The sequence below is a fragment of the Pongo pygmaeus genome, chromosome 17, assembly GCF_028885625.2.
Source record: "Pongo pygmaeus isolate AG05252 chromosome 17, NHGRI_mPonPyg2-v2.0_pri, whole genome shotgun sequence".
NCBI classification, from domain to species: domain Eukaryota; kingdom Metazoa; phylum Chordata; class Mammalia; order Primates; family Hominidae; genus Pongo; species Pongo pygmaeus.
The window spans coordinates 22,006,164-22,030,832 of NC_072390.2; the positions used below are offsets into that span (position 1 = coordinate 22,006,164).

At 41.2% G+C, this 24,669-nt stretch overlaps 2 protein-coding genes across 13 annotated transcripts in view; both read right to left on the bottom strand.

Moving 5' to 3' along the window:
* CEP192 (centrosomal protein 192) overlaps positions 1-8,964 on the bottom strand; it is a 130,149-nt gene extending 121,185 nt beyond the window's left edge. For 7 of the 11 annotated variants that reach the window (XR_008495390.2, XM_054460248.2, XM_063653347.1 and 4 more), the window contains exons 1-2: positions 8,829-8,958; positions 976-1,143 (exon numbers count right to left, since the gene is read on the bottom strand). Coding sequence is in view for 10 of the 11 variants with exons in the window: in XM_054460248.2 (XP_054316223.2) it covers positions 976-1,139 (164 nt within the window). In the remaining variant the exon portion in view is untranslated. Of the gene's footprint in view, positions 1-975; positions 1,144-3,761; positions 3,995-4,908 lie in introns of all 11 variants that reach the window. The other 4 variants (XM_063653346.1, XM_054460249.2, XM_054460250.2 and 1 more) reach the window with 3 other exon arrangements.
* Positions 8,965-12,691: 3,727 nt separating this feature from the next.
* The window catches only part of SEH1L (SEH1 like nucleoporin), a 38,757-nt gene continuing 26,779 nt past the window's right edge, over positions 12,692-24,669 (bottom strand). For both annotated transcript variants that reach the window (XM_054460256.2, XM_063653349.1), the window contains 4 exons: positions 18,845-18,985; positions 17,538-17,695; positions 16,025-16,175; positions 12,692-14,991 (listed from right to left, as the gene is read on the bottom strand). In XM_054460256.2, coding sequence (XP_054316231.1) covers positions 14,979-14,991; positions 16,025-16,175; positions 17,538-17,695; positions 18,845-18,985 — 463 coding nt within the window. In that variant the 3' untranslated portion in view covers positions 12,692-14,978. The remainder of the gene's footprint in view (positions 14,992-16,024; positions 16,176-17,537; positions 17,696-18,844; positions 18,986-24,669) is intronic.

The window sequence follows — 24,669 nt, forward strand, 5'->3', positions numbered from 1 at the left end:
ATTGAAAGCTGGAAGAGAAAGAGAAAGACAGCCATACAAGTCCAGTAAAGAGTAAACCTGGCTGAAATGAATTAAAAAGTGAGGCTCTGTCATACCTCTAAATAGATCCAATGACCCAAAACTCTAGTCACAGGTGACTGGATTTGGAACAGACACCTAACCTAAGATGGACCAGAAACTCATGAGATATCAAGAGACAGTTCATTACTTAACTTTTGTAGCTAGAAATGTAATTCATAGATGTCTTTTGAGAATTTGTGTTGCCATATTCTGTAACATTAACAGAAAAGCAAATAAAACCAGTGTATTAAAAAAGAGAAGAGGCCGGGTATTGTAGCTCACACCTGTAATCCCAACGCTTTGGGAAGCTGAGGCAGGAGGATCACTTGAGCCCAAGAGTTCAAGAATAGCCTAGCTAACATAGCAAGACCCTATCTCTACAAAATATTTTTTTAATTAGCAAAAAAAAGAGAGAGAGAGAGAAGACAATGAGTTATACAGAGAGAAACAGAGTGGGATGACAAAAACCCAAGTCCTGATGGCTTCCCAAATCTCAATTCCTGTCCCTTCTTGCAGCAAAGCTCTGCACTCCTCCCCTTGATGCCAAGAGGTACTCCTATAACCTTACGATTAATTTGCCTTTGAACTTCGCTAACACAACTTGTTTTACATTACTAGCCGTTAGTATGACTGAACTAATACAAATCCAAAACACTATAGACAAAAAAAAAAAAAAAAAATAGACCAAAATAGGTAACTGGTGCTCAAATCCCAAACCCACCCAAACCTATCCATTGAAAAGGCAATGCAGTGGAGAAAGAGACAGTAAATTCTGTCTTTTCTATATTCATTCCACATATTTGCCCATCTACCTCATAGATAAAAAGCTCAAGCTTGACTGAGAAACAGAACATAAATATCAGCATGCTATAGGCTTTATGGACCTGGAAAAAAATCTGCTCAAACAAATCTTACCTGTTATCAGTGCTGGATCTATTCCTAGCAAGTGTGGAAACAGCAACAGGCAAGCCAAGATTTGAAGAAAGAGTGACATTTTCCAAAATCCCACTGTTACCAAATAATGAATTGGTGAGAAAGCTTGGAAATGATTCTTCTGCTATACCTCGAAAATCTTCCATCTCACTGCAATAACAAAAGTATTTCTATAGGTCACATTATTACTATAAAATGTTTTTAAATGATTAAAAGCATTGTCTTAGAAAACTAATAAATCTTGGGAAAAAAATCGTTTTTTTAGCATCAGTAAGGGGGAAATAGGCAAATAGTCTAAGGTAAAATAAATCTCAGAATACTTTGCTACTTTATAGATGAGAATAGAAACCTTAAACATTAAACTTACCTTCTTATAATTAACATAATGATGCAATACAACACATTTTAATTTGCCCTTTGCTTGGTGTAGCAAGGAAAATGAATTACTACAAACTTATCTAGTAAAGAAAGCAAAGATGGTATAACACTGATGGTATATACAAATGATTTTAGGACATATTTAAAAGTTTGGTAGTTACATACTCATTCTAATACGGAACAGAAAAAGTACAACCAGCAAAAATCTAGCCCGGATCTCACAGTGTTGTTAAGACTGAATTAAAAAGTGAACCCATTCAAAGAAAAATTTTCAGTTAAAGTATAGTTGGCACATGGACAAGGTAAAAGTGGTGAAAGGGGAACCCAAATGACTAAATCTGGAAAACACCAGCACAAAACCTATGCTATTACTAGAGAACCTGACCACGGTGCTCTGAAGATGTTAGCCAGTCTCAACAATTTTTCAGAGTACGTATCATATACACACTGCATGGAAATCAGTAAAGGAAATAATGACAGGAGGATAAAAAGATAATCAGGAAAAGCTAAAAAAAATGAGAGGATATTGGCAATGTGCCTTGAAGACTGAGAAGAACTTTTGCTGGCAGAGTATGGGATGAGAGAGTTTATTTCAGATGACAAACACGAGCCAAGAAGGAAAAGAATTAAATTTTATTGCATATCTACTAACTTAGCTCACTGAATCCACAGAAAATCTTACAATGTAGGTATTATCCCATTTGACAGGTGAAGAAACAAACTGAGAGACTAAATTAGCTCAATTTTCCCAAGGTTGCATAGTAAGATTCAAACCCAGGTCTGACTGGAAAATCCACTCTAAGTGCTAGGTCTATGCTGGCAGTAGCAAATACTCCAATGCATTTTGGCAACAGGTGAACAAAATAACACAGTAAACGAAGCTAGAATAAGAGAATGGAGCCAGATTCTAAAAGTCTGAAATGGTGTATTGGAAAGTTTGAACTGTATTCTGCAACCAACAAAGAACTGACACAATCTACCTATAATACGGGAAGGGAGAGGACTTAAAAACCTGGAAGACTATTCAAAGAGCTACTTCAGTAATAAAGGAGTATATTACGATCAATGACAAATTGGATTAAAGCATAGATTTTAGACAGTATGGGCTAATTATAAAATATAAAAAGAAAAAGAAGAAGTTTTATGACCACTAAAGAGATTATGAGGCCAGGTGCGATGGCTCATGTCTGTAATCCCAGCATTTTGGGAGGCTGCGGCAGGCGAATCACTTGAGTTCAGGAGCTCAAGACCAGCCTGGCCAACGTGGTGAAACCTTGTCTCTACTAAAAATACAAAAACTAGCTGGGCGTCATGGCGGGCACCTGTAATCCCAGCTACTTGGGAGGCTAAGGCAGGAGAATCACCTAAATCTGGGAGGTGGAGGTTGCAGTGAGCTGAGATTGCCTCCCTGCACTCCAGCCTGGGCGACGGAGAGAGACTCTATCCCCCCAAAAAATAAGAAGAACTTACTTGTTTTGGAATAGGAGTTAAAAGAAATTAAAGAATGTGTAAGCAGAAACTCAGTTCTATGTAAGAAAACCCAATTCCCCCTGAGAAAGAGAAAGAGCTGGAGCCCTTTAAAAATTATCTGCCTGTTTTTCTGTGGCTAGTGAGCCTTATCTCTCCTCCTTTCCCAGGCATTGTGAAAACCCTGTTTCTCTAGCTGTGCAGCTGCAAGGTCACTAGACAGATAAACTCAAGCCATAAAACACATTTTTCCTTGGAAAGTAAGAAATGATATAATGCATGTCTCAATTAATTGAATAACTGTCTTTGTTTCTTGCTTCTGTAATATGCTTCCTTCTGCACAGATCCCCCCCGCCGCCCCACGAAATCCTTAAAAGGTAACTTAACTCTTTGTTCAGGACTCAGACTTGTTCAGGGCTCAGACTTTTTGGATGTTAATCCGACTGGGCCGGTGCACCTAAATAATATATCCTCCTCAACCCCTCGGTCTGATTCCCAAATTATCCCACAACAGTTTATGAAGTGTCCATGCCCCTGTCTGAAGCCCAACTCTTCACTTTGCACTCGATCCCAACCCCTCACTGCACTGACAACCACTCTACCAATCGGCCCCCTTTCTTAACATGATCAAGTCTTCTGTCTGTGCAAGCCCTCCCACGCTGGGCATGCTGTTATTTCTCCCACCTTTTAAAAAAGCCTTCCTCTACCTCACACCCCCATTACCCCCCTGAACTGCCACCACACCTATCCATGCTCCCTTTATCACAGGCTTCCAGAGGAATCATGACTGGCATCCAGTTCCACTCCCATCCTCTCCTGAACACACCCCACTCTGGCTTTCATCCCACCACGCCACCAAAAAAATGCTTGTCAGCATCAGCCCTGATCTCCCTGTTGCCAAGCCATAGCATACTATAATCTACCTCCAGTCCTGTTTCTGTAGCCTAACATTCAGGTGATTACTCCTTCCTTGGGGAAATACTTTCTTGGCTTCGTTTCTCAGACACAGCTGTCTGGTTCTCCTCCAACTCCACCAGCTGCTGCTTTTCCTTCTCCTTGGCCAGTTCCTCCTTATCTCCTGGACCTCCACAGAGTGGAAGCCTCCAGGGCTTGATCTTCATCTTCTTCCATCAACTCACCGTCTCTGGGTGATTGCCTTCAATTTCAAAGTTTAAAATACCATGTAAAATGTACACCTTCATCTTGGGCCTTTCCCCGAACCTCAGATATTCAACCGCCTACACAACACTTCCACTTAGATGTCTAACAAGCACCTACATTTGAATCTTGATTCCAATTCATTCCCATCCCCTCAAGAAATGCCTGCCCTTCAGCCTTCTCCACCAGCGAAAATGACAACTCCAACACCTAGCTGCTTAGGCCAAAAACCGTAGTCATCTCTGAGATCCCTCTCACACCCCATCATGTGCAATCCCTATGCAAATCTCAGAGTTATACATTAACAACCTGCCCAGGACCTTGCTGCATCCCCCCAACCTACCCCCCAACCCTGCTATGACCTTGGTCAGGCCACCACCACTTCCTGCCTGGACACTCACTGCAATAGCCTTTGGTCTCCAGGCCTCCTCTCTGCCTCCCCTAGTCCACTCTCCACACACGAAAGTCACTCTATAACATTACTGAAACGTCCTCACTCCTTAGCTCAAACCCTCCCTCCACTGGTTCCCCATCTTACTCAGAGTAAAAGGCAGTCTTTAAGATGGCCAACCAGGGCCCAGATAATCTGTGACCTCATCTCCTCTACTCTTCTCCCTTGCTCACTCCATTCCAGCCATCCTAACCTTCCTGCTGTTCCTGAAACATGCTAAGCCAGCTCCGCTCCAGGACCTCCACCCTAGCTCTGACCTCTGCCCAGCCCCTGATGCTCCAGCTATTCACACATCTTGTACCTTCACTTCTTTCAGGTCTTTGTGCAAATGTTCACTTAGCTGTCAGGCCTTGCCTCATCAACCTACAGATTTGAACAAGGCACTTCCCAACCTCCTTTCCCTGCTTTCTCTGTTCTATAGTACTGACCACCACCTGCATGTTATGTAACTCACTTGTTACCTCTTTTTCTCCCCACATTAGAATGTAAGCTCTATGAGGGCAGGAACTTTGACCATTTGGTTTGCCACTGCATTCCCAGCTAGAAAAGTGCTGGCACGAGACGCTCAATAAACCTGAGTGAATGAATGAATAAAAATTTTCAAATTATGTCAATACACAGCAAATTCATCACCATCATATAAGCACTCTGCTCTCAGATCATGCCCCAGCATTTTCTTCTCTTTGATATTTCCAACTATTCTCTCTTCTTGATTTCCACAAACATGTTCAAAATTCTCCCATGTTAGGATGGAGGAGGCAGGAAACAACCTGCCCTGATCTTTCATTTGCATGTCCTGCCACCACCTTCTCACCTTCCCTTCACGGCCAGGCATCTTAGAAGAATACTCCACAATTCATACTTTCACAACTCATCTGACATCCTCTTCCTTTATTTGCTCCTCATATGTTAGGGTTACCCAGAATTCTGACCTCAGACTTTGCATCATGCAATTTACTTCTTACACACTAGGGATCTCAACTCAAATGTCTTCAGGAACAAATATTGTTAGAAAACAGAATTATAAGGACTGAAGTCAGCTGGAAATTATAGGCTCTACCTAAAGCTAGTTAAATTCAATACAAACACTGTTGTCAAACAAAACACATCTACTGGTGTAGTCCATTCCTGAGGACAAAACATGTCTATGTTCCAAACATACCCTGAAATAGTCTATATCTTCCTCTCTCCATTACTACCACCTTACCCTACTGAAAAGCCTCCTCACCCTTCTCCATGTTTTTATTCTTGCCGCCCTACAATTAATTATCCAAGAAGCAAGCAAAAAGACCATTAACTATGAATCAAGTGCCGTGCCTCTTCTGAAAACTCTATGAGGCCTGTCACTCTCTCCCACCCTCTCAGGCTCATTCACCACATACTAGATTTTCTATTCTTGTAACACCCCCAAAGCCCACCCCTACCACAGGGTCTAGAATATTCCTCTCCCAGATCTTTGCCTAGCTAGCTCCTTCCTTCCCGACATTCACCTCAATTTATATGTTACCTTCTAAGAGAAGTTTATCTCTTATTAAGTCAAAAAGCGCCACAGTCAATCACATCCATTTAAATTTATTCAGCATTTATCACTATTTATTCTTGTATTTATCTGTCTTCTTCCAATGAAATAATTTCTCCCTAAGAGCAGGGGCCTTGCCTATCTGTCCATCACTATTTCCTTAACACTTAGAACAATGCCTAGTACACAGCGGGTACTCAGTAAGTAACTGTGAAACGAATGAATGACAACATTCTCAGCCAGTGGGTAAACTCAACTTTAACTTTAACCCCTATAAATTTAGAAGAGCAGCTTCTTGGGGAAATGTCTATCTTGTTCATCCACATATTCCCAATACCTGACAGAGAACTGGAAATACAAATTGAAAAAACGAGTTGTAAGAAAGAATCTATAACCCCTAGTTTGCTGATACTCAGTGTCTATTATTAAGTAATGTGCTAATTATTTCACATACATTTTTCTAATCCCCATGTCCAATTTGTAAGGTAGCCGTCATCCCTATTATTGAGGAAACTGAGGCTGAGAGAATTAAGAGACGTTTCCAGTCCACACAGCACAAATGAGGCCAGAGGACTCCCATCTAGGCAAGTCTGGCCCCAGGGTATTCTTTCCTCTGCACTAATTCCACCTCCCGGTGGTGCATGCCTTGGAATCCCAGCTACTCAGGAGGTCATGGTGGAAGGACAGCTTGAGCCCAAAAGTTTGAGGCTGCAGTGAGCTATGACCACGCATGTGAATAGCCACTGCAATCCAGCCTGGGCAACAAAGAGAAACCTTGTCTTAAATAAATATACAGGAGCATATGCATCTGTATGTAAATACTACGGTTATATGTAAATACTACACCAATCTATGTAAGGAACTTGAGCATCCAGAGGATTCTGGCATCCTGGGGCAGGGGCAGGGGCAGGTCCTGGAACCAATCCCACGGATAACTTGAGGGAACGACCATACTTCCAAATGGCTCTCTGACATCTACCTTACCCCCGAATGCAATACAAAATACAAAACCAAACTTGTTACCTTTCCTCCATTCATTCCTGCCGTTATCTTTAGTCTTCACCCAAATCCATCCCTATTAACTGTCAATACAAGCCGGACACCTAGGACCATCCTGATCCCTCCTGCTCTCTCACCAAATTCTAATGCTTCTAACGTCAAATACACCTCTGGAGCTGAGACCCACTTCTATATTCCTAATGCCTGTTGCCCATCACTTTTTATTCTAAACTATCACACAAGTCTCCCAACTATCCTCTCCAAGTCTAGCCTTGTAATTACTAAGTTATTCATTCATATACAGACATGTAAACTATTAAAATTTATAGAAAATTCTTCAACAATTGTCCCTATTTAGAAGGGCCTAATCCAAAGAAAACTCAGAAATTACGCAAAGATCATTCATGCAACATTCATTATCAAACACAAACCATGAAGAACCCTCTACTTGGCACCAAGAATGCAAAAATAAATAAGGCAGCTCCCCTCAGGGAGCTGACAATCCCTGTCAACTATGATAGTGTTAAGTGCTTCAACAGAGCTTTGCTAAGGGTGCAAAGGTAACAAACCCACAGGAAGATTCCTCAAGATGTAACCTAATACTTAGTCTCTTCTCCAGAAAAGATTACACTTGTAAACCATTCATGGAAATAACACATTCCTAAAGGAAATTTCCTTTAATTTCTCACATTATCGCATTACCCACCCCTCCTCCATCATCTCAAGTAAAGACAATATGTTATCTTTTCTTCTACCATATTTGAACTGAGTAGCTATATTTGCAATTTCTTTTGCTATTTCCTCAAAGTAGTGACCTCAAATTTCACATCTGGACTCACTAATTACATTCCTAGGTACATAAAAGATTACTGACTATAGTCATTAATCGTAGGTCTATGTATACAATTAAACACATTTAAAAGCACACGCCGTGGAACCCAAAGCCGAGTCAAACTTCCCCAAAACTCATCATTTACTCTTGGCACTTTAAGATATACTTTAAAACTAGGTAGCATTTGGTATATTATTGTTCAAGGCTGACCGTTTTTGCCCAGAAAACTGAAATTTGGAGAAAAAGTTGATTTTGGAGCAGTAAAAATGCCAGTCGAATGACCTCAAAATAGTAACAGCAAATGGAAATATGGTCATATAAACAGCTGTTCTCCAAACGACTGCCTTGAAGAAGTCCTCATGTTTTACTAAACAAACTCTGAAAGTAACAGCAAAGTAAAAGTAGAGTGTATTAACATTCGTCTCATTTCACGTTCTGTTGATAATGAAATCATAGGCAAAGAACGTAGGTAAACTATTAGGAATAAATGAACGCAACCTAGCAGAAACCAAATCAAGTGAGTAAACGGAAGACAAGGGCATTAAGCATTAAGTTAACAAGGTTACTTCCTGGGTCAGAATTTTAAACGAAAAGGAGAAACAGAACCGCCCATCACAATGCACATAAAGGAAACATCACCGGTCACTTCACAAGCACATTGCAAGAAACTCCAGAGGGAAGCACGGAGAGGGCCTGTCCCTCAAGAGGTGGAAGTCCCCAGAGAAGAGGGGAGGAAAGAAGGACGTGATCCCCTAACAGTCTGTCTCATCACGCCCGGCCAAAGCCCAATGACACAGAGGCGTGCAATTAATCCCAACCAGGCGGAGCTCAGCTCAGAGGCTGGGCCAGGCGCAGAGGCGCGGGCAGCGCGGCAGTCACCCCGCTCGCGCCCTGAGGCCGCCCCACAGCCTGCGCCCCCGCCCGGCCCAACCGTCACTGTCCCGCCGGTCCGGCAGCCGAAACGTAGGCCAAAGGTGCATGCGTCTGCCTCCCGCCCAGGTGCAGGCCGAGGCACCAGCGTCCCCCCTCACCGAGCCCGCGTCCCCGACTGCGGAGGGCAGCGTGCAGCGGAGAGGTCCACGGAGTGAAGGGGTATCCCAGGGCGCTGCAAGTGCGCGTGCGCGTGGCCCCCGCACCGGCTGGAGCCCCGAACGGCCGTACAGCGCCCGCCTCTGGTTTACGTCTGTTCGCGGCACCAGGCAAGGGGAGGAGACTGAGCTGGCTTTTGATTGGACAGCACGAAGAGATGGGGCGGGAAGAAGCCCGGTGATTGGTGAGGATAGCGCGTCCCTGGATTTGAAGCGAGGAAGCCGCGCGCCCTGCGAGTCCGGAAGAGGAGATGGAGCTCTGCGGGGGCTGGGACCCGGGGGACGGCTCCCGTTGGCGCCGCCTTCAAGGTCTTGGCGAATTTGAAAATAATGCTTACTTTATTCAGTTTGGGTCTCCAGGGCACCGCCAGTCACTATGCGCAAAGAAGTATTCCCCGCCAACAAATCCCCCCCGATAGGTTTCGTCCTTCCGTAGGCAGATGCAGACCTTTCCTGTTGGTAGGCGCTGAAAGGCGTCAGGTTTCACCTTCAATCAGCTAATTCCTCAGGATCCAAGTTTCATGACATTTCACCACATCTAGTCGCCTCTTTGACAGAGTAGGCTTTGTCTCGATTGCTTCCTACTTTTCTCCATCCTTCTTAGGCCACAAAACCCATCACCGCCATCTGCTCGGCACAGGCCCTGAACTACTTCACTGAGACCATGCCTTTCACTCAAAATGTATCGCAGTCTTTTTCAGTAAGGTCCCTTATCTCAAAATTTATTCCATATAGTCACAGAGGGAAAAGAGTCCCTCTTTTCCGAAGCTAACTCCTTAACTTCATTCAAGTTACTGAAAGATGCCCGGCGCACCTTGGAGGAAAGAATAGGGAAAACGCAAAGTTTAGAAGTCCCTAGACCTGAGGTTACTTGGTGGGGAAAGACGTCTGTTTACTTGACCACTTTCTACCTCCTGCAAACATGGCTCACCTGTCATTCTTGGATATCCTCTCCACTGGTTTCCTTCTCTCTGCTTACAAAAATGCAGCACCTCTCTATCCAAACACACACACCACACACCCATACACTACACACATACCACACACACCACTTACACCACACACCGTCCCACACACCCACATATGCACCACACACGTATACACACGTCCATACACAACACACACCCACATACACATCACCCACACACCCTCCACACACAAACACCACTCAGACCACACACCCACACACACCCCTTCCTTGATTCTGTTTCATCACCTAATGACCATTCTTGTCTCCTTCCCTTAATGGTCTCCACTTTTTTTTCCATAAAGGAAGCCAGGCTTCCACTTTTTACACCTTATTTTGACGCATTTCATGGTGTCTAGCTGGGTCCTGAAAACTTTAACATTTATGAGGAATAGACTCCTAATTGTCAAACTCAGTGATATCTCCACAGTTCGACACCTCTTCTTGGAACCCTGCAGCCTTGGTATTTGCAGAGTAATTACCTTTATTCTACCTTTGTCCACACTCAATGAGCAAAGATAAATGCAGAAAATCTCAAGATTTTCTGAATCCCAAAAAAGTAAGCCAGATGCTTAGCCCTAGAGCTGACCTCTCTTAACCTCTTTTTCTACAAAGCGGTCACACATTGGAGGTGAACTGCTTAAATGTGTCTACAGGTTCCGGACTGTCACTCACACCAGATCCTTGTTAATAAATGTCCTTCCTCCATAAATATCCTCAAGTCACCACAGCACTCCCCACAACACTCAGTAACCTGATAGGACTCTATTAACAGAGATCTCTGATTCAGAGTCTCGGCAGCAGGAGAGCCTGGACTCTGACGCCAGGCTGCCTGGATCTGAATCCTGGCTCCACCTCCCTCTTCCAAACTGTGTAGCCTTGGGCAAGTAGCTTTAACCAGCCGGTTTCCTTGTCTGTAAAATGGGGATAATTAAAGCGCTTGCCTCAGAGGCTTACTGTGAGGATTTAAAGCTATTACTCCTATAAGGTATCTAGAAAAATAATGGCCCATGGAAATACTCAACAAACATTAGCTATTATCTTATACCTCAGTATCTCACCTCACTTGCCAACTGGAAAGGAGGAACAGAACTCCCACTGTGATTTCCAAATCTCTTTACACACTGAGTAGAGCCTGCAGAGGTCCCATGACCAGGGTGCCTCCCAGGGAATTAGAAGTGAGGCCTATCCAGTTTTAAGTTGACATCTCTCAGCTCCCCTTTTACCAACTGCTTAAAGTGGTATGCCTCAGCCACCAATACTCAAAACCTTCTACAATGTAACCACAAGGTATGATTTCAGGTTAATGTCCCACTAGTTCCCTAAATGAACCCTACTCTTTCATCAGACTGTTACTTATATCCTATTCTGTAAACACACCCCGGCCCTCTTTTACCTATTGAAATCAGACATCCCTTCCAAATTCTGCCAGCTCAAATAACTTGTCTCTTTTATGCCTACTATACAATTTCTACCATTATTACAAAGCTGAACCCATTACCTTTTGTAAATTCTAAAAATGCCTTCTCCCACAAGTGTAAGTTTGTGTGCAGACTACCTTTCTATTTTTCTACATACCCCAGTGTTTGGCACAGTATCTTGCACATGGTAGATGCTCAGGATTCACTAAATTAAATTGGAGAACGGTCTCAATTTCATTATTCCATTCTTACCCCAGGTACCTCATGTCTGAAAGCTCAAAGACATGGCTTCTTAATTCTGAGTTAGATTCAGCATTAAGACTTCTTGTTTGATCCTCCATAAGGCTACAAGCCTAGCAAGTCATTTAACCAGAGGAAGACCTTTGAGATTTGAAAAAGGTATTTACATTGAAATGCTAACTTTAGAGACAAAACACTTTATTAGACAATAAAACTCAAATGTTCCTTAAAATGAATAGGCTGGGTGAGGTGACTCACGCCTGTAATCCCAGCACTTTGGGAGGCCGAGGTGGGATGATGTACTGAGCCTAGGAGTTTGAGACTAGCCTGGGCAAAAAGTGAGACCCCTCACTAAAAAAAAATTTTTTTTAAATAGCCAGGGCATGGTGGCGTGCACCAGCAGTCCCAGCTACTCAAGAGACTGAGGTGGGGGGATCGCTTGAGCCCGGAAGTTCAAGGCTGCAGTGAGCCAAGATCATGCCACTACACTCTAGCCTGGGCAACAGGGTGAGACCCTGTCTTAAAAAATAATAAATAAAATAAAATGAATAGAATCTTTCTATCAGCTCTTAATCCTTTGCATATTAAGAAGTCCTAGAGATATGACACTATTCAAGGAAAGGCGTCTTTGAAAATCAGAATAGTTATAATAATTATGTCATCTATGTGATTACCTGATAAGACACATGAAATACTGTTCAAAACACCTCTCTCTAGCCCTGATAAGAGGTTAAACCCTTGACAATTCCTGACAAAACTGAACCAACAAGCATATTACTAGTTTTAACCATTTTACCACAATTACAATCAAGTACATTCTCATTTTAAAATATTTTAGAAAATAATCTAATGTTGACTAATTAGATTGAAAGTCAACATCTGTCCATTCTAAATGTTAGTAGTCTACATACTTTCTACCTTTTAAATAAATGTAATATTTGCTCACATCTGATTTTTGTTTGGATTTTTTGTGAGATAGTGAAAGGAGAGTAAACCTTAGCAATTATCTTAAATAAAATACATTCTGTTTTTATAAGGCAAGAGATTCTTATATTTTTAAATACATTTTATTAAATAACCTACTTGGATAATAATTACAAAAGCTTTAAACAGTAATTCCAAGTAGTGAAAGGCAATTTCCTTTAAAAAAAAAAAAAAAAAAGACCAAAAAGTCCACATTAGGTTTTGCTGCTTTATACACAGGAATGATTTATTTTACATACTAGTCAGTTGCAACATTTGCCTGTAAAATGAAATCCATTTTTTAAGGTCTCAAAGGCAGAATAAACTTCATGATAATATGCTTTCACATTAGCCAGTCTGATAAAGCATAAACAACTTAAGACTACGGTAACAGTTTAAAATACAATTTACAGAACAGGCACTTTGAAGTCAGCTACTGTGTGTAACTTCACAGTTAACGTCACTTGGACATATCTCATTTCATCAAAGGTTATCACCCAGTGAAGCAAATGTTCCTTTGATGCAGACGCACAAACAGATTTAGGTTCTAAACACTGTATTCTGGTTGTAATACATGCAAGACAGACCCTAAGTTAGAAAAATCTTCTGAAAGAAAATGAAGAAAAACAAAAAGCAGCCAGAAATGAAAGCATTTACAAGCACTTGAATAAGGCCTTTCAATGTTAGATCAGTATTTTAAACCCCTTCATTCTCAGGTAAGGGATTAAGAGGCCGAGAGAGATATCGTCTGCGAGGGTGAGGATACTGGAGGTTGGCAGTGTCAGCATCGCAAGAGTGCTCTACCAGAGGAGGAGGAGGAGGAGGAAGGAGCTGGGCATAACTGGACCATCTCGATCCAGCCCGTGGGGAATCCAGAGGGGGAAAGAAATACCTGAAACAACGAAGACAGGAACAAAACACCAAACAAAACAAAAACAGGGAAAAAAAAAAAAAAACACAAGAAAAAGAGAAAAGTAGTAAATACAAAGAGAACCAAAGAGGAGAAAACACATGCTAGAAAAAAAAAAAGCTTTAGTATATTCATGCCAAAACTAACAGAACATAATAGCACAAATCAAGACCCTTACTCAAATCAAGATTGCTTAAGCAAGTATAGAAACTTGAAAGGAATACAATCTGTTAAACTTAAAATGTCAAAAAAACAATATAAATGTTACAAAGAAAAACATTAATTTTATAAATTCAAAACATTTTCTAATCTCTCAGAAACATCTGATGCTATTCTGTACATTTACAAATCTAATAAGTTTTTTATCTTAAGCAATGGTTCACTCACAGCAGCAGCAAGCACACATTTTTTTTAGTGCATACATGATACTGGGAATACACATAGTATGGCTGGCTACTGCAACATGCTTTTGAAGAACTACAAACATTGAACACTTATTTTTCTGCAAAAGCCTTAGAATAGCTACCAAATTTTGATAAGTAAAAGGATTCACAGAATGACTGTGCCCTACTGTTATTCTTCTTCCATCTTGTAACTTACCGGTAATACTTACGCATCTTAGCAAACTTAAATATTTATAGCTTTGTTATCAAGGTCAGAGCTTTACAGGATATGAATTAATTTAAACAGCCAACTAAATTAAGAAAATCTTGAGACATGGAATGCTGACATTAATTTACATGCACAATTTTAGTAAAATTTTAATGGCTTCTCTTAATAGTGTGTGTCCAAATTTCGATTTGAAGGAAACTAAGCCATGGAATAAATAACACCATAAAAATATACAAATGTATATAAGAAACATTTATCTCTTTAGTGACTATGAATTAAAAATTTATAAAAAAGTGTTTCCATCTTAGTCCCAAATTGTAAATGAAACAATACGAAATGCTTAACCTGGCTACAAACTGTACAGTTAAGTTCCTTTCATTTTACTATTACTACTTTATTAATTCACTCCTTTACTAATATTTTTTAAATATTACAAAGAAATGACAGAGTTGTACTGAATATCACGGATAAAGCAAATCTACAAAAAGTAAACAAATCAGCACTCAAAACAATCTTTATAAAAAATATTTATTCAATCTTCAAATTAAAATTATAAAAGTTCATCATTTTAAGCTGTTTTAAGAAAGCAAAAGAAATATGTATATATTTTCCAAATGAAATAAAGTGGTATTTCCCCTCCTCCCAACTACTCAGATAAGAATGGTAACAACCCTTTTAATCTTTAAACCCAAATTAGTTTCAGGAACATTTCAAAAAATTGTTTTGGTGACAATGTCTCAACAGAAAGCCTCTCCGTTTATATTTCAAAAGTTTCAAATAGTGTCAATAAACTGACTAGTACAAAAAAAATACACTGTATTTTTAAAGGCCTTTTGGATTGCGTTTAGTAGTAAGCAGGCTGCTGGTGTATCTTGGGAGAGGTCAAACGGCGCTGGGGAAGGGGAAAAGGAGCTCGCTTTCCATTCCTGTGTGCATGCAACAAGCAGCAAAACAGCAAAGTTACTCCAGTTAGCTTGTACTCAGCTGTGCTTTCTGTTAAAGGACATAATACAAATGGAAAAGGGAAAATGCATCACAGATCTAACACAGATGGTTATTGGCACAATAAGAATACAGATCAAAAAACAGAAGCTATTTACAAAAGAAAATATGCAGTACAGGCAGTGACCAAAAACCAGACTTTAAAAAATCAACTCTAATATTATTTGTTTCATGAAATAATCTTTATAATCTGGTATCTTCCACGGTAACCTGAAATTGTTTTGATGCAGGACTTCTTTATAAAAACATAACAATATAAAAATAGTTGAAATTTTAAATACAATTTTCTTCTTTTATATAGGATAACAAGAGGATATAACCACAGGACAATTCATTAAGCTGTGTTTTGACGTTTCCTGAATTCTATTCCAAATTATTCACAAAGGCATATTAAAATAATTTTATCTTACAAATTCACATATTTAAAATTTGAACATGGAAACAAAAGGATGACTCTTTAGATGACATCAAATATTCCTTATTATGATATACAAGAATGTAACATATGCTAAATATTCTAAAAATCAATCTCGGTTTTTATTATTTCCTCTTATTTCTATTAAAGTTTTAAACACAAAAGCCAAATAACTTAATGTACTCTCTTCTAAAAAGGCTTAAGAAATGTATTTTATTTAAAATTTCAGTTTGACCTAATGCAAAGACCACACTACAAGCACTAAAAAACACGAATGTTCATTTGGACTAAAACTCTCACCATTAAACCAGATAACCTTCCTCTCACTGTTGCAGAAGCAAAGTTGAATCTTAAACCTGTAAACATTTCTACCAATAAACCACTAAAGTTTCCGAATATAATGTAATGACTTCATAACCTACCTGTAAATATTATTACCAAGTAAGCCAAATACAGAGCTAACAAAATGAATTCTTAAATGCTAATATAAGCACATGTGAACATTTCCACTCCATCTTATAATCCATGAAATAATCCACCTTATTAAGTATGGCTACCAGAATGATTTAAAACAAAGATAATTTCCAGTTTTCCCATGAAGCAGCCTACCTGCCAGCAGAAGATCCATTTAATGAATTCTGAAGACTTGGAATATTTGAACCTAGGGAAGGATTTGAGGTTCCCTGCTGAGAACTCCCATTGACTGGGCTCCCATTACCTTTTAAAATACCAGTACACTTCCAATTGTCCATATAATTAGCTGAAAGGAAAATAATCAAATACATTAACATGATTAATACCAATGCCTAAGGGCACAAATCTGTACCCATGTCCTTAAACTACAATTAAAGAAATGAGAGAGAGGCTATGAGCTACATTTCTTTCAGGATAAACATTAAAGACACTTTTTAAATGAAAGACATATTATCTTAGTTTTAACAATTTTTTAGAAGTTTTCAAAGTAACACTAATTTTAAAAATATAAAGCTTTCACCACCCATCTTACAGATATTAGCAAAGACAATTCTCTGAGCTACCACATTATGAAGTTAATATTAAAATCTTCATTATAATATTAAAGTCTTCATTATAATGAATTTCACTTACATATGTATGTAAGGTAATGAAGTTGTCTTCTTAATTATGCAAGTATAAGTTATAAGGGTACCTAATGTCTTCTGAAATGGATGTAGGTAACAAAACCTTTGGAGCTTCAGTGGCTTATCCAAAATGGCCTTATTAGTTTGAATGAAAAATTCGTCTCTGAAGACAATGAGCCCAAGAAAATCAAGTTAGGCAGCCTGCTGGGGAGCATGGCAAGGTGGTCCTGACTAAAGCCTAGAGGCAGAAAAGGACAGCAAAGCCCCTAAAATCAAATTACATTGAGGAAAGGAAGGTCTGGGCTGGTTTTACCAAAGCCCAAAATTGAACATGGGAGGCCCTCAAGCTTACCCAAACTGCACTTTGGGAAACAATAACTGCTAAATGGTAAATTAACTAAGATAGCTATAATTCTGAATGCTAAGTATGGGACACCATTCTATGGTGGTGCACAAATCACAGACATCTCTGCCCAAAAGATAATCATCCAAGGAGAAGTGCAGAACCAAGCTACAGAGACCACAGTCAGTGTCAACTGACCAGACCTTCTCACTCAGCCTGGCACTTAGAAGAAACTTACAATCAGGGCCCCCAAGGCTCTTAACTTTTGGGAGCTGCAGAGAAGAAGCAGGGAAGATACTGGATTTTCTCCTATTAAGGACGGATTGTCTAAAGCAATTTATTTGATAAAATAGGAGCGACTACAGTCCTAGCCTGAGTTTGTAGAGCAGTCACATAAGGTACATATATGACAACTGGTATCTTTTTATTGGAGATATTGCATATTCGGTTGTAATTACTTTAGTTTTGAAAGCTGCTCTGTTCCACATAACTTAAAAAACAATTCAGTCATTAACTGCTATGAACTAGGTAAACTGATGTTCAAAATAACATAAATTAATATGACATTAAAAGTAACTGTAAAACATCATTTTTAAAAAATATTTCAGAGTTTACATTTTAAGTAAAAATTCCAGAGCAGAAATATAAACCAACAATTACCCCTTCACTGAAATCTTACCTTTCCACAATCTTACACACCCATCATCTCCTGAAGATGCTAGCACCGTTCCTGTTATATTCCAACTCACTCGCCAGACCTGAGAATTATGATTATCAAACTGAGCCACTATATGGATTTCAAACTTTGTTGGCCCACCAGAGGAAGTCAGTTCTTTCCTGTTAATAAAAAACATTTTCTGAGGCATTCCAAGCAAAGTTTTAAAATATATATATATACACACATATATATACACACACACATAAAATTCTAAATTAATACAAGTGGTCTCACCACCACATCACTTTATAATAATGTGCACATCTGCACAAACCCCACCCCTTGGCCCTTGAGCTGGGCCAATGTCATTTTCATTTAACTCGCCAAGACCTGGAGTGATCCCAGCACATAAATGATATTCAGTGACTGTTTCATGGAAGAAAGAAACAACAAAACAGGATGATTTTATTCTCCCATACAAGGCCGAAGAATAAAATAGATGACAATAATTAATTTAAAAAGGCAGGGCAAGGCCAGGTGCAGTTGCTCACGCCTGTAATCCCAGCACTTTGGAAGGCCAAGGTGGACAGATCACTTGAGGCCAGGAGTTCAAGACCAGCCTGGCCAACATGGCGAAACCCCATCCCTACTAAAAATACAAAATAAAAAATTAGCCAGGCATGGTGGCGGGCGCCTGTAGTCCCAGCTACTCAGGAGTCTGAGGCACGAGAATTGCTTGAACCTGGGAGGTGGAGGTTGCAGTGAGCCAAGATCAAGCCACTGCCCTCCAGCCTGGGCGACGGAGTGAGACCTTGCCTCAAAAAAAAAAAAAAAAAGGGCAGGGCAGCAAGTAGGAAAGAATGAAAGAACGGAAAGAAAAGAACTGAAATTCACAATTCAAAATTAAAGTTAAATATGTTATTCACAAGACTTGTCTCAATACTAATTTAGTTTTCCCTAAATAGACTGCCACTTGTCATTAAATATTTATAGATTATCAGTTATATTTGGAGAATTGTTAGTATTAGCCTAAATAAAGCACAGTTAAGAGAATACAAATTTGCTCTTGACTCAATTCCCCTTTCCAAAAAGACATATATTTATATATAAAATGTTCATTAAATAATCCATTCTTCAAAAATGACATTAATTTAAACGTAACTGTAAAAGACCATTTTTAAAAAATATTTCAGAGTTTACATTTTTAAGTAAAACTTCCAGAGCAGAAATATAAACCAAATCATAGTTACCTCTACTCTCTCCTCCACAAACAAAGGTAATCAGGAGGCAAGAGTATTTTCAAATTCATAAATGCTTCTAAAACTCACCTCACAGGCTTTAATGTAAAAATTCTCACATCTTTGGTTGCTATTGCTAGAATATGGAAAGATCTTCCCAAATTTGGAGCGAATGCAATATCATGAACAGGATCAGTGACTGTCATAAGAGTTTCAGCTTTTGCATATTTCCTAATGGAAAAACAAACAATTTACATTAACATTTTAGAAATAAAATGTGCAAAAATCCACACATCACTGCATCTCACCTTTTTTTCACACTGCTCACAATCATGTAGTGCTCACCTCTGTTGTGGGCTCAACAGTGGCCCCCAAAAGAATATGTCCAAGTCCTGACCCCCAGACCCTGTAAATGTGACCTTATTCAAAAAAAGCGTCTTTGAAAATGTAATTGAGGACCTCAGAATGACATCCAAGATTTAGGGTGGGTCCTAAATCCAATGTGCAGTAAGTATCCTTTAAAAAGAAGAGGAGAAATGCAGAGACAGAGAGGAGGCGGCCATGTGAACACAGAGGCAGAGACTGGAGTTATGCTGCCACAAGCCAAAGAACTCCTGGAGCCAGCAGGAGCTGGACTAGACCAGGAAGGATTCTAGAGGAAGCACAGCCCCAACACCTTGATTTCAGACTTCTGACCTCCAGAATTGTGAGTGAATACATTTCTGTGTTAAGCCACCTGATTTGTGGTAATTTGTTATGGCAGCCCTAGGAAATTAATACAACCTCCCACGTTTCCTCCTTTGATAACGTACATTTAGCTTGAAACGCTTTAATAAAAATTTAATTAGAATAAGGTCTTGGCTGGTCACAGTGGCTCACACCCGTAATCCCAGCATTTTGAGAGGCTGAGGTGGGAGAATTTCTTGAACCCAGTAGTTCAAGACCAGCCTGCGCAACACAGCAAGACCCCATCTTTACAAAAAATACAAAAATAGCTGGGCATGGTGGTGCACAACCATTGTCCCAGCTACTCAGGAGGCTGAGGTGGGAGGATGGCTTGAGCCCAGGAGGCAGAGGTTGCAGTGAGCTGAGATTACGCCACTGCACTCCAGCCTGGGCAACAGAGTAAGACTCAATTGCAAAAAAAAAAAAAAAAAAAAGGGCTTGATTTATTAGCCACTAACATCTTTCTTAGGAAAAGAGTAACACATTGCCTAAGTATTTGAATGTAAATAAAAAAGTAAGGCTGGTAACAGGAATTGAGGTTTTTCTGAGACAGTTTCACTCTTGTGCTGGAGTGCAATGGCGCAATCTCGGCTCACTGAAACCTCCGCCTCCTGGGTTCAAGTGATTCTCCTGCCTCAGCCTCCTGAGTAGCTGGGATTACAAGCGTGCACCACTACGCCTGGCTAATTTTGTATTTTTAGTAGACAGGGTTTCACCATGTTGGTCAGGCTGGTCTTGAACTCCTGACCTCAGGTGATCCACCCACCTCTGCCTCCCAAAGTGCTAGGATTACAGGTGTGAGCCACTGCGCCCAGCAGGAATTGAGTTAAGTGATAATAAAAGGAAATATGCAAAGGCTATTTCATCCTTACAATTCTATTTCTTTATCTATAAATACAGAATAAGAGGATAATGAAGGCAGTGGTAGATCAGAGTTTTCTACTAGGTTCTTCTAAGATTGAATATCCTGGACAGAACTGCAGCACCTAACCCTGCACATAGAAGACTGGGTGGAGAGATCTCCCCCATCCCACCTTTCTACAGCATTCTGTACTTGACCTTCTTTTCATCCCAACATTCTTCCTAAAATCTCTACCAAGATGGTACACACCTCAAGGTCCTCTCCTTGATCTTTCTCCCCCATGCAACCACCCTAAGCAATCTCATCCACATCCTTGCTTCTACTGTGTGGTCTGCAGCAGCCTGGGAGCTTCCAGAAATCAGAATCTCAGCCCCTCCTGGGGCCTACACAATCAGAATATGCTTTTTTTTTTTTTTTTTTTTTTTTTTGAGACAGAGTCTGGCTCTGTCGCCCAGGCTGGAGTGCAGTGGTGTGATCTCGGCTCACTGCAAGCTCCACCTCCCGGGTTCACGCCATCCTCCTGCCTCAGCCTCGGGAGTAGCTGGGACCACAGGGGCCCGCCACCACGCCCGGCCAATGTATTTTTTTTTTGTATTTTTTAGTAGAGACAGGGTTTCACCATGTTAGCCAGGATGGTCTCGATCTTCTGACCTTGTGATCCGCCCACCTCGGCCTCCCAAAGTGCTGGGATTCAGGCGTGAGCCACTGTGCCCAGCCAGAATATGCAGGGTTTCTACACCCATGGTTTCAGTACCTATAAACCAATAATTCCTAAATCTATCCCCTGCAATTCAGGGGATAGATTCTAGCCCTCTACCAAAGGCCAGAAATAGGACAGGCAGAGCTAAGAGCACACATGCTGCAGCCAGAACGTGTTTGAATCCAGGCTGTAACGACCTTCAGCAAGTTCTCCGTAAAGTGGGAGGAACACCAGTACTGTGGCAGAGAGATTCTAAGTGCCCCCATGACCCACACCTCCTGGTGGTCACGCCCTTGTGGAGGATCCTCCCCATGAGTGTGAGTGGGGCCCGTGGCTTTTCTACCCAGGGGATGGAACATGGCAAGGTGGTGGGACAACACTTGTATGACCACAACGCACAAGCCTGTGACGCCTGCCTCATGAGAAGACTCTCCTGCTTTCAGGCCTTGCAGAAGCAGCTGCCATGCTGTGAGGACACAAGGGAGGGTCTTGTGGCAGGAACACGAGTGCTGCCAACAACCAGGTGAGCTCCGAAGTGGAGTCTTTCCCAGTCTGGCCTGACTCTTGACCCACAGACATTGAAATACCGAATCTGTACTGTTTCAGCCACTGAGTGATAATGCTGTCATGCAGCAATAGACAACTAATCTCAGCTATTCTATCCATCTGCCTTTACACATCCCCACCTGGATGTTCCAAACGCACCTCAAACGTATGCCTGAAATAAATTGTGTTTATCACATTCACTCCTCTTTGCACAGTCCCCATCTCAACAAGTGGCACTACCATCAGCTAGGTCAGAAACCAAGACTCATGTGACCTACAGCTGGTGCCTCCTAGGTAAGTCTCCCCGGTCCCTCTTCATCCCACGCCACAGTGCATGTCCTCATTCCACATCATAGAGGGCTACTGCATTCATCCCTGAGTTCCTGCTCCCAGTCCACACAGCTGCCAAAGTCATCTCCCTAAAAGGTAAATACAACCTTGTAACTCTACTGGACCCTGCAAAAGTCCAAATGCTGCCAGGATAGAGACCAGACTTGGCAAGCACCACTCTCCAAAATCTGCCTGGCCTGCTGGCCTGCCTCTCCCCCATCTCTCCCCTGCATTAGCCTCCCCACCCACCGCCTCGACCCCACACCCTTGTCTTTGTTCCTGCCTCCTCTCTGCCTGCAGAACACCCTCTGTCTTTCAAGATTCATGCTCAAACATCATCAGCTGAAACTTCTCGCCCTACCAGGCAGGTATGTGCTGCCATCTCTAGCAGGTGACCATCCTCATCCACATCCTAGGCGCTGTGAGCTCCTTCAGCTCTTAATACAGTCCATGCTGCTTATGAAATGTTGAAAAAGTGAGATTTTTTTTCTTACCTGAGGCAAGCTATATATTGTAATTAATTAAGGTGGCTGGGCATGGTGGCTCACGCCTGTAATCCCAACATTTTGGGAGGCCGAAGCAGGCAGATCACCTGAGGTCGGCAGTTCGAGACCAGCCTGACCAACATGAAGAAACCCCGTCTCTACTAAAAGTACAAAATTAGCTGGGTGTGGTGGCACATGCCTGTGATCCCAGCTACTTGAGAGGCTGAGGCAAGAGAACTGCTTGAACCCAGGGGGCAGAGGTTACAGTGAGCCGAGATCACACCATTGCACTCCAACCTGGGCAACAAGAGTGAAACTTCATCTCAAAAAAAAATAAAAATAAAAATAATTAAGGTTATCTAAAGCTTCTCCTATCAGAAGGAGCCAAATAAGATCCTCAATGAGAGTGTAAATGAAGGGAATGAACAAAAAAGACTTTGTTTCTGGTCCTGACTCTGGGACCTTAGACTAGTCATTCACTCTGTTGGTCTCAGTTTCCTCATTTGTAAAACAGTGTTAATAAAAGCTGTCTCCTCTACTTACAAGGTGGTTGGTAGGATTCAAACTTCAAAACACACATAAAATTGCCCTGTAACCTATATAAACACATGGCACTTCTATTATCACTATCAATCCTAGATCTGTTTTAGTATTTTCACTCACAAATAAAAATAAATATATCCAACACTGGTTAATTTGGCAAATGTCTCCTGTCTACTAAATGGTGATGCTACTTAGAAAAAGATAAACAGGCCGGGCGTGGTGGCTCACGCCTGTAATCCCAGCACTTTGGAAGGCTGAGGTGGGCGGATCACAAGATCAAGAGATCGAGACCATCCTGGCCAAAGTGGTGAAACCCCGTCTCTACTAAAAATACAAAAGTTAGCTGGGCATGGTGGCGGGCGCCTGTAGTCCCAGCTACCCGGGAGGCTGAGGCAGGAGAATCACTTGAAGCCGGGAGGCGAAGGTTGAAGCGAGCCAAGGTTGCGCCACTGCACTCTAGCCTGGAAACAGAGCGAGACTCCATCTCAAAGAAAAAAAAAAAAGAAAAAGATAAACAGGTATTAATAACGATACTACATAGTCCACTATCACATCTCCTCCACGTTCAATCTAAATAAGAACCTTCAAACAATGCTTACCTCAAAGAACCACCAACAGAACTCCAAAAAGTGCTGAACTTAATAGGTTTGATTACTTTCCGAGTCAATAGCACACACCCCCACCTACAGACATTCTTTCCCCAATACCACTTCCCCTCGTTTCTGATGCTGAAAATGCCAGACACTTGCTGTCTTACTCCCTTGCAGCTAAGGCATGGCTGGATGACAAAACTCCAGCCACCAGCACCTGATAAGAAGCCTGCTAAGATACTTCTAGGAAAGGTGTTTTTTTCTAGAATACCCTTCTTTGTATCAGCATGTAAAACCTGACATTGTGCAGCTCTTTTGTGATCATAAGAGGGAGCTGTCACCAATGTACTAAGCATGACAGCAAGAAAAAAGTGGAAAATATTTAGGTAGGTCCTTGATGTCACCATTGAGCAACTGAGTCACTACCTAACCTTAGAACTGCTCCACCCTCAGGCTCCTTGTCACATGACATAATACAGGGAATCCAGCCCCAGTCTAGATTTATTCTGCTAGCTAAGAGACTAGACTCAAATGCAATCTCAGATTATTTTTAACATTGGATTATTTAGGTAATTTAGAAATACTTAGGTAATTTCTAGGCCGGCCGTCATGGCTCACACCTGTAATCCCAGCACTTTGGGAGGCCGAAGTGGGTGGATCACCTGAGGTCAGGAGTTCAAGACCAGCCTGGCCAACATGGTGAAACCCCCTCTCTACTAAAAATACAAAAATTAGCCAGGCATGGTGGCACACACTTGTAATCCCAGCTATTCAGGAGGCTAAGGCAGGAGAATCACTTGAACTCGGGAGGTAGAGGTTGCAGTGAGCTGAGATTGCACCACTGCACTCCAGTCTGGGTGACACAGTGAGACTCTGTCTCAAAAAAAAAAAAAAAAAAAATTAGGTAATTTCTATTTGCCTGTATTTTCTTTCAGAACTAACTGCAAGTTATTTATCTTTTTACTCAAATCTTATTTATGAATACTTTCTTTTCCTATGTTTTAGAAAAAAAATTTTTTTTTTGACACTGCTGGAGTGAAGTGGTGCAATTTTGACTTACCGCAGCCTCGACCTCCCAGGCTCAGGTGATCCTCCCACCTCAGCCTCCCAAGTAGCTGGAACTACAGGAATGT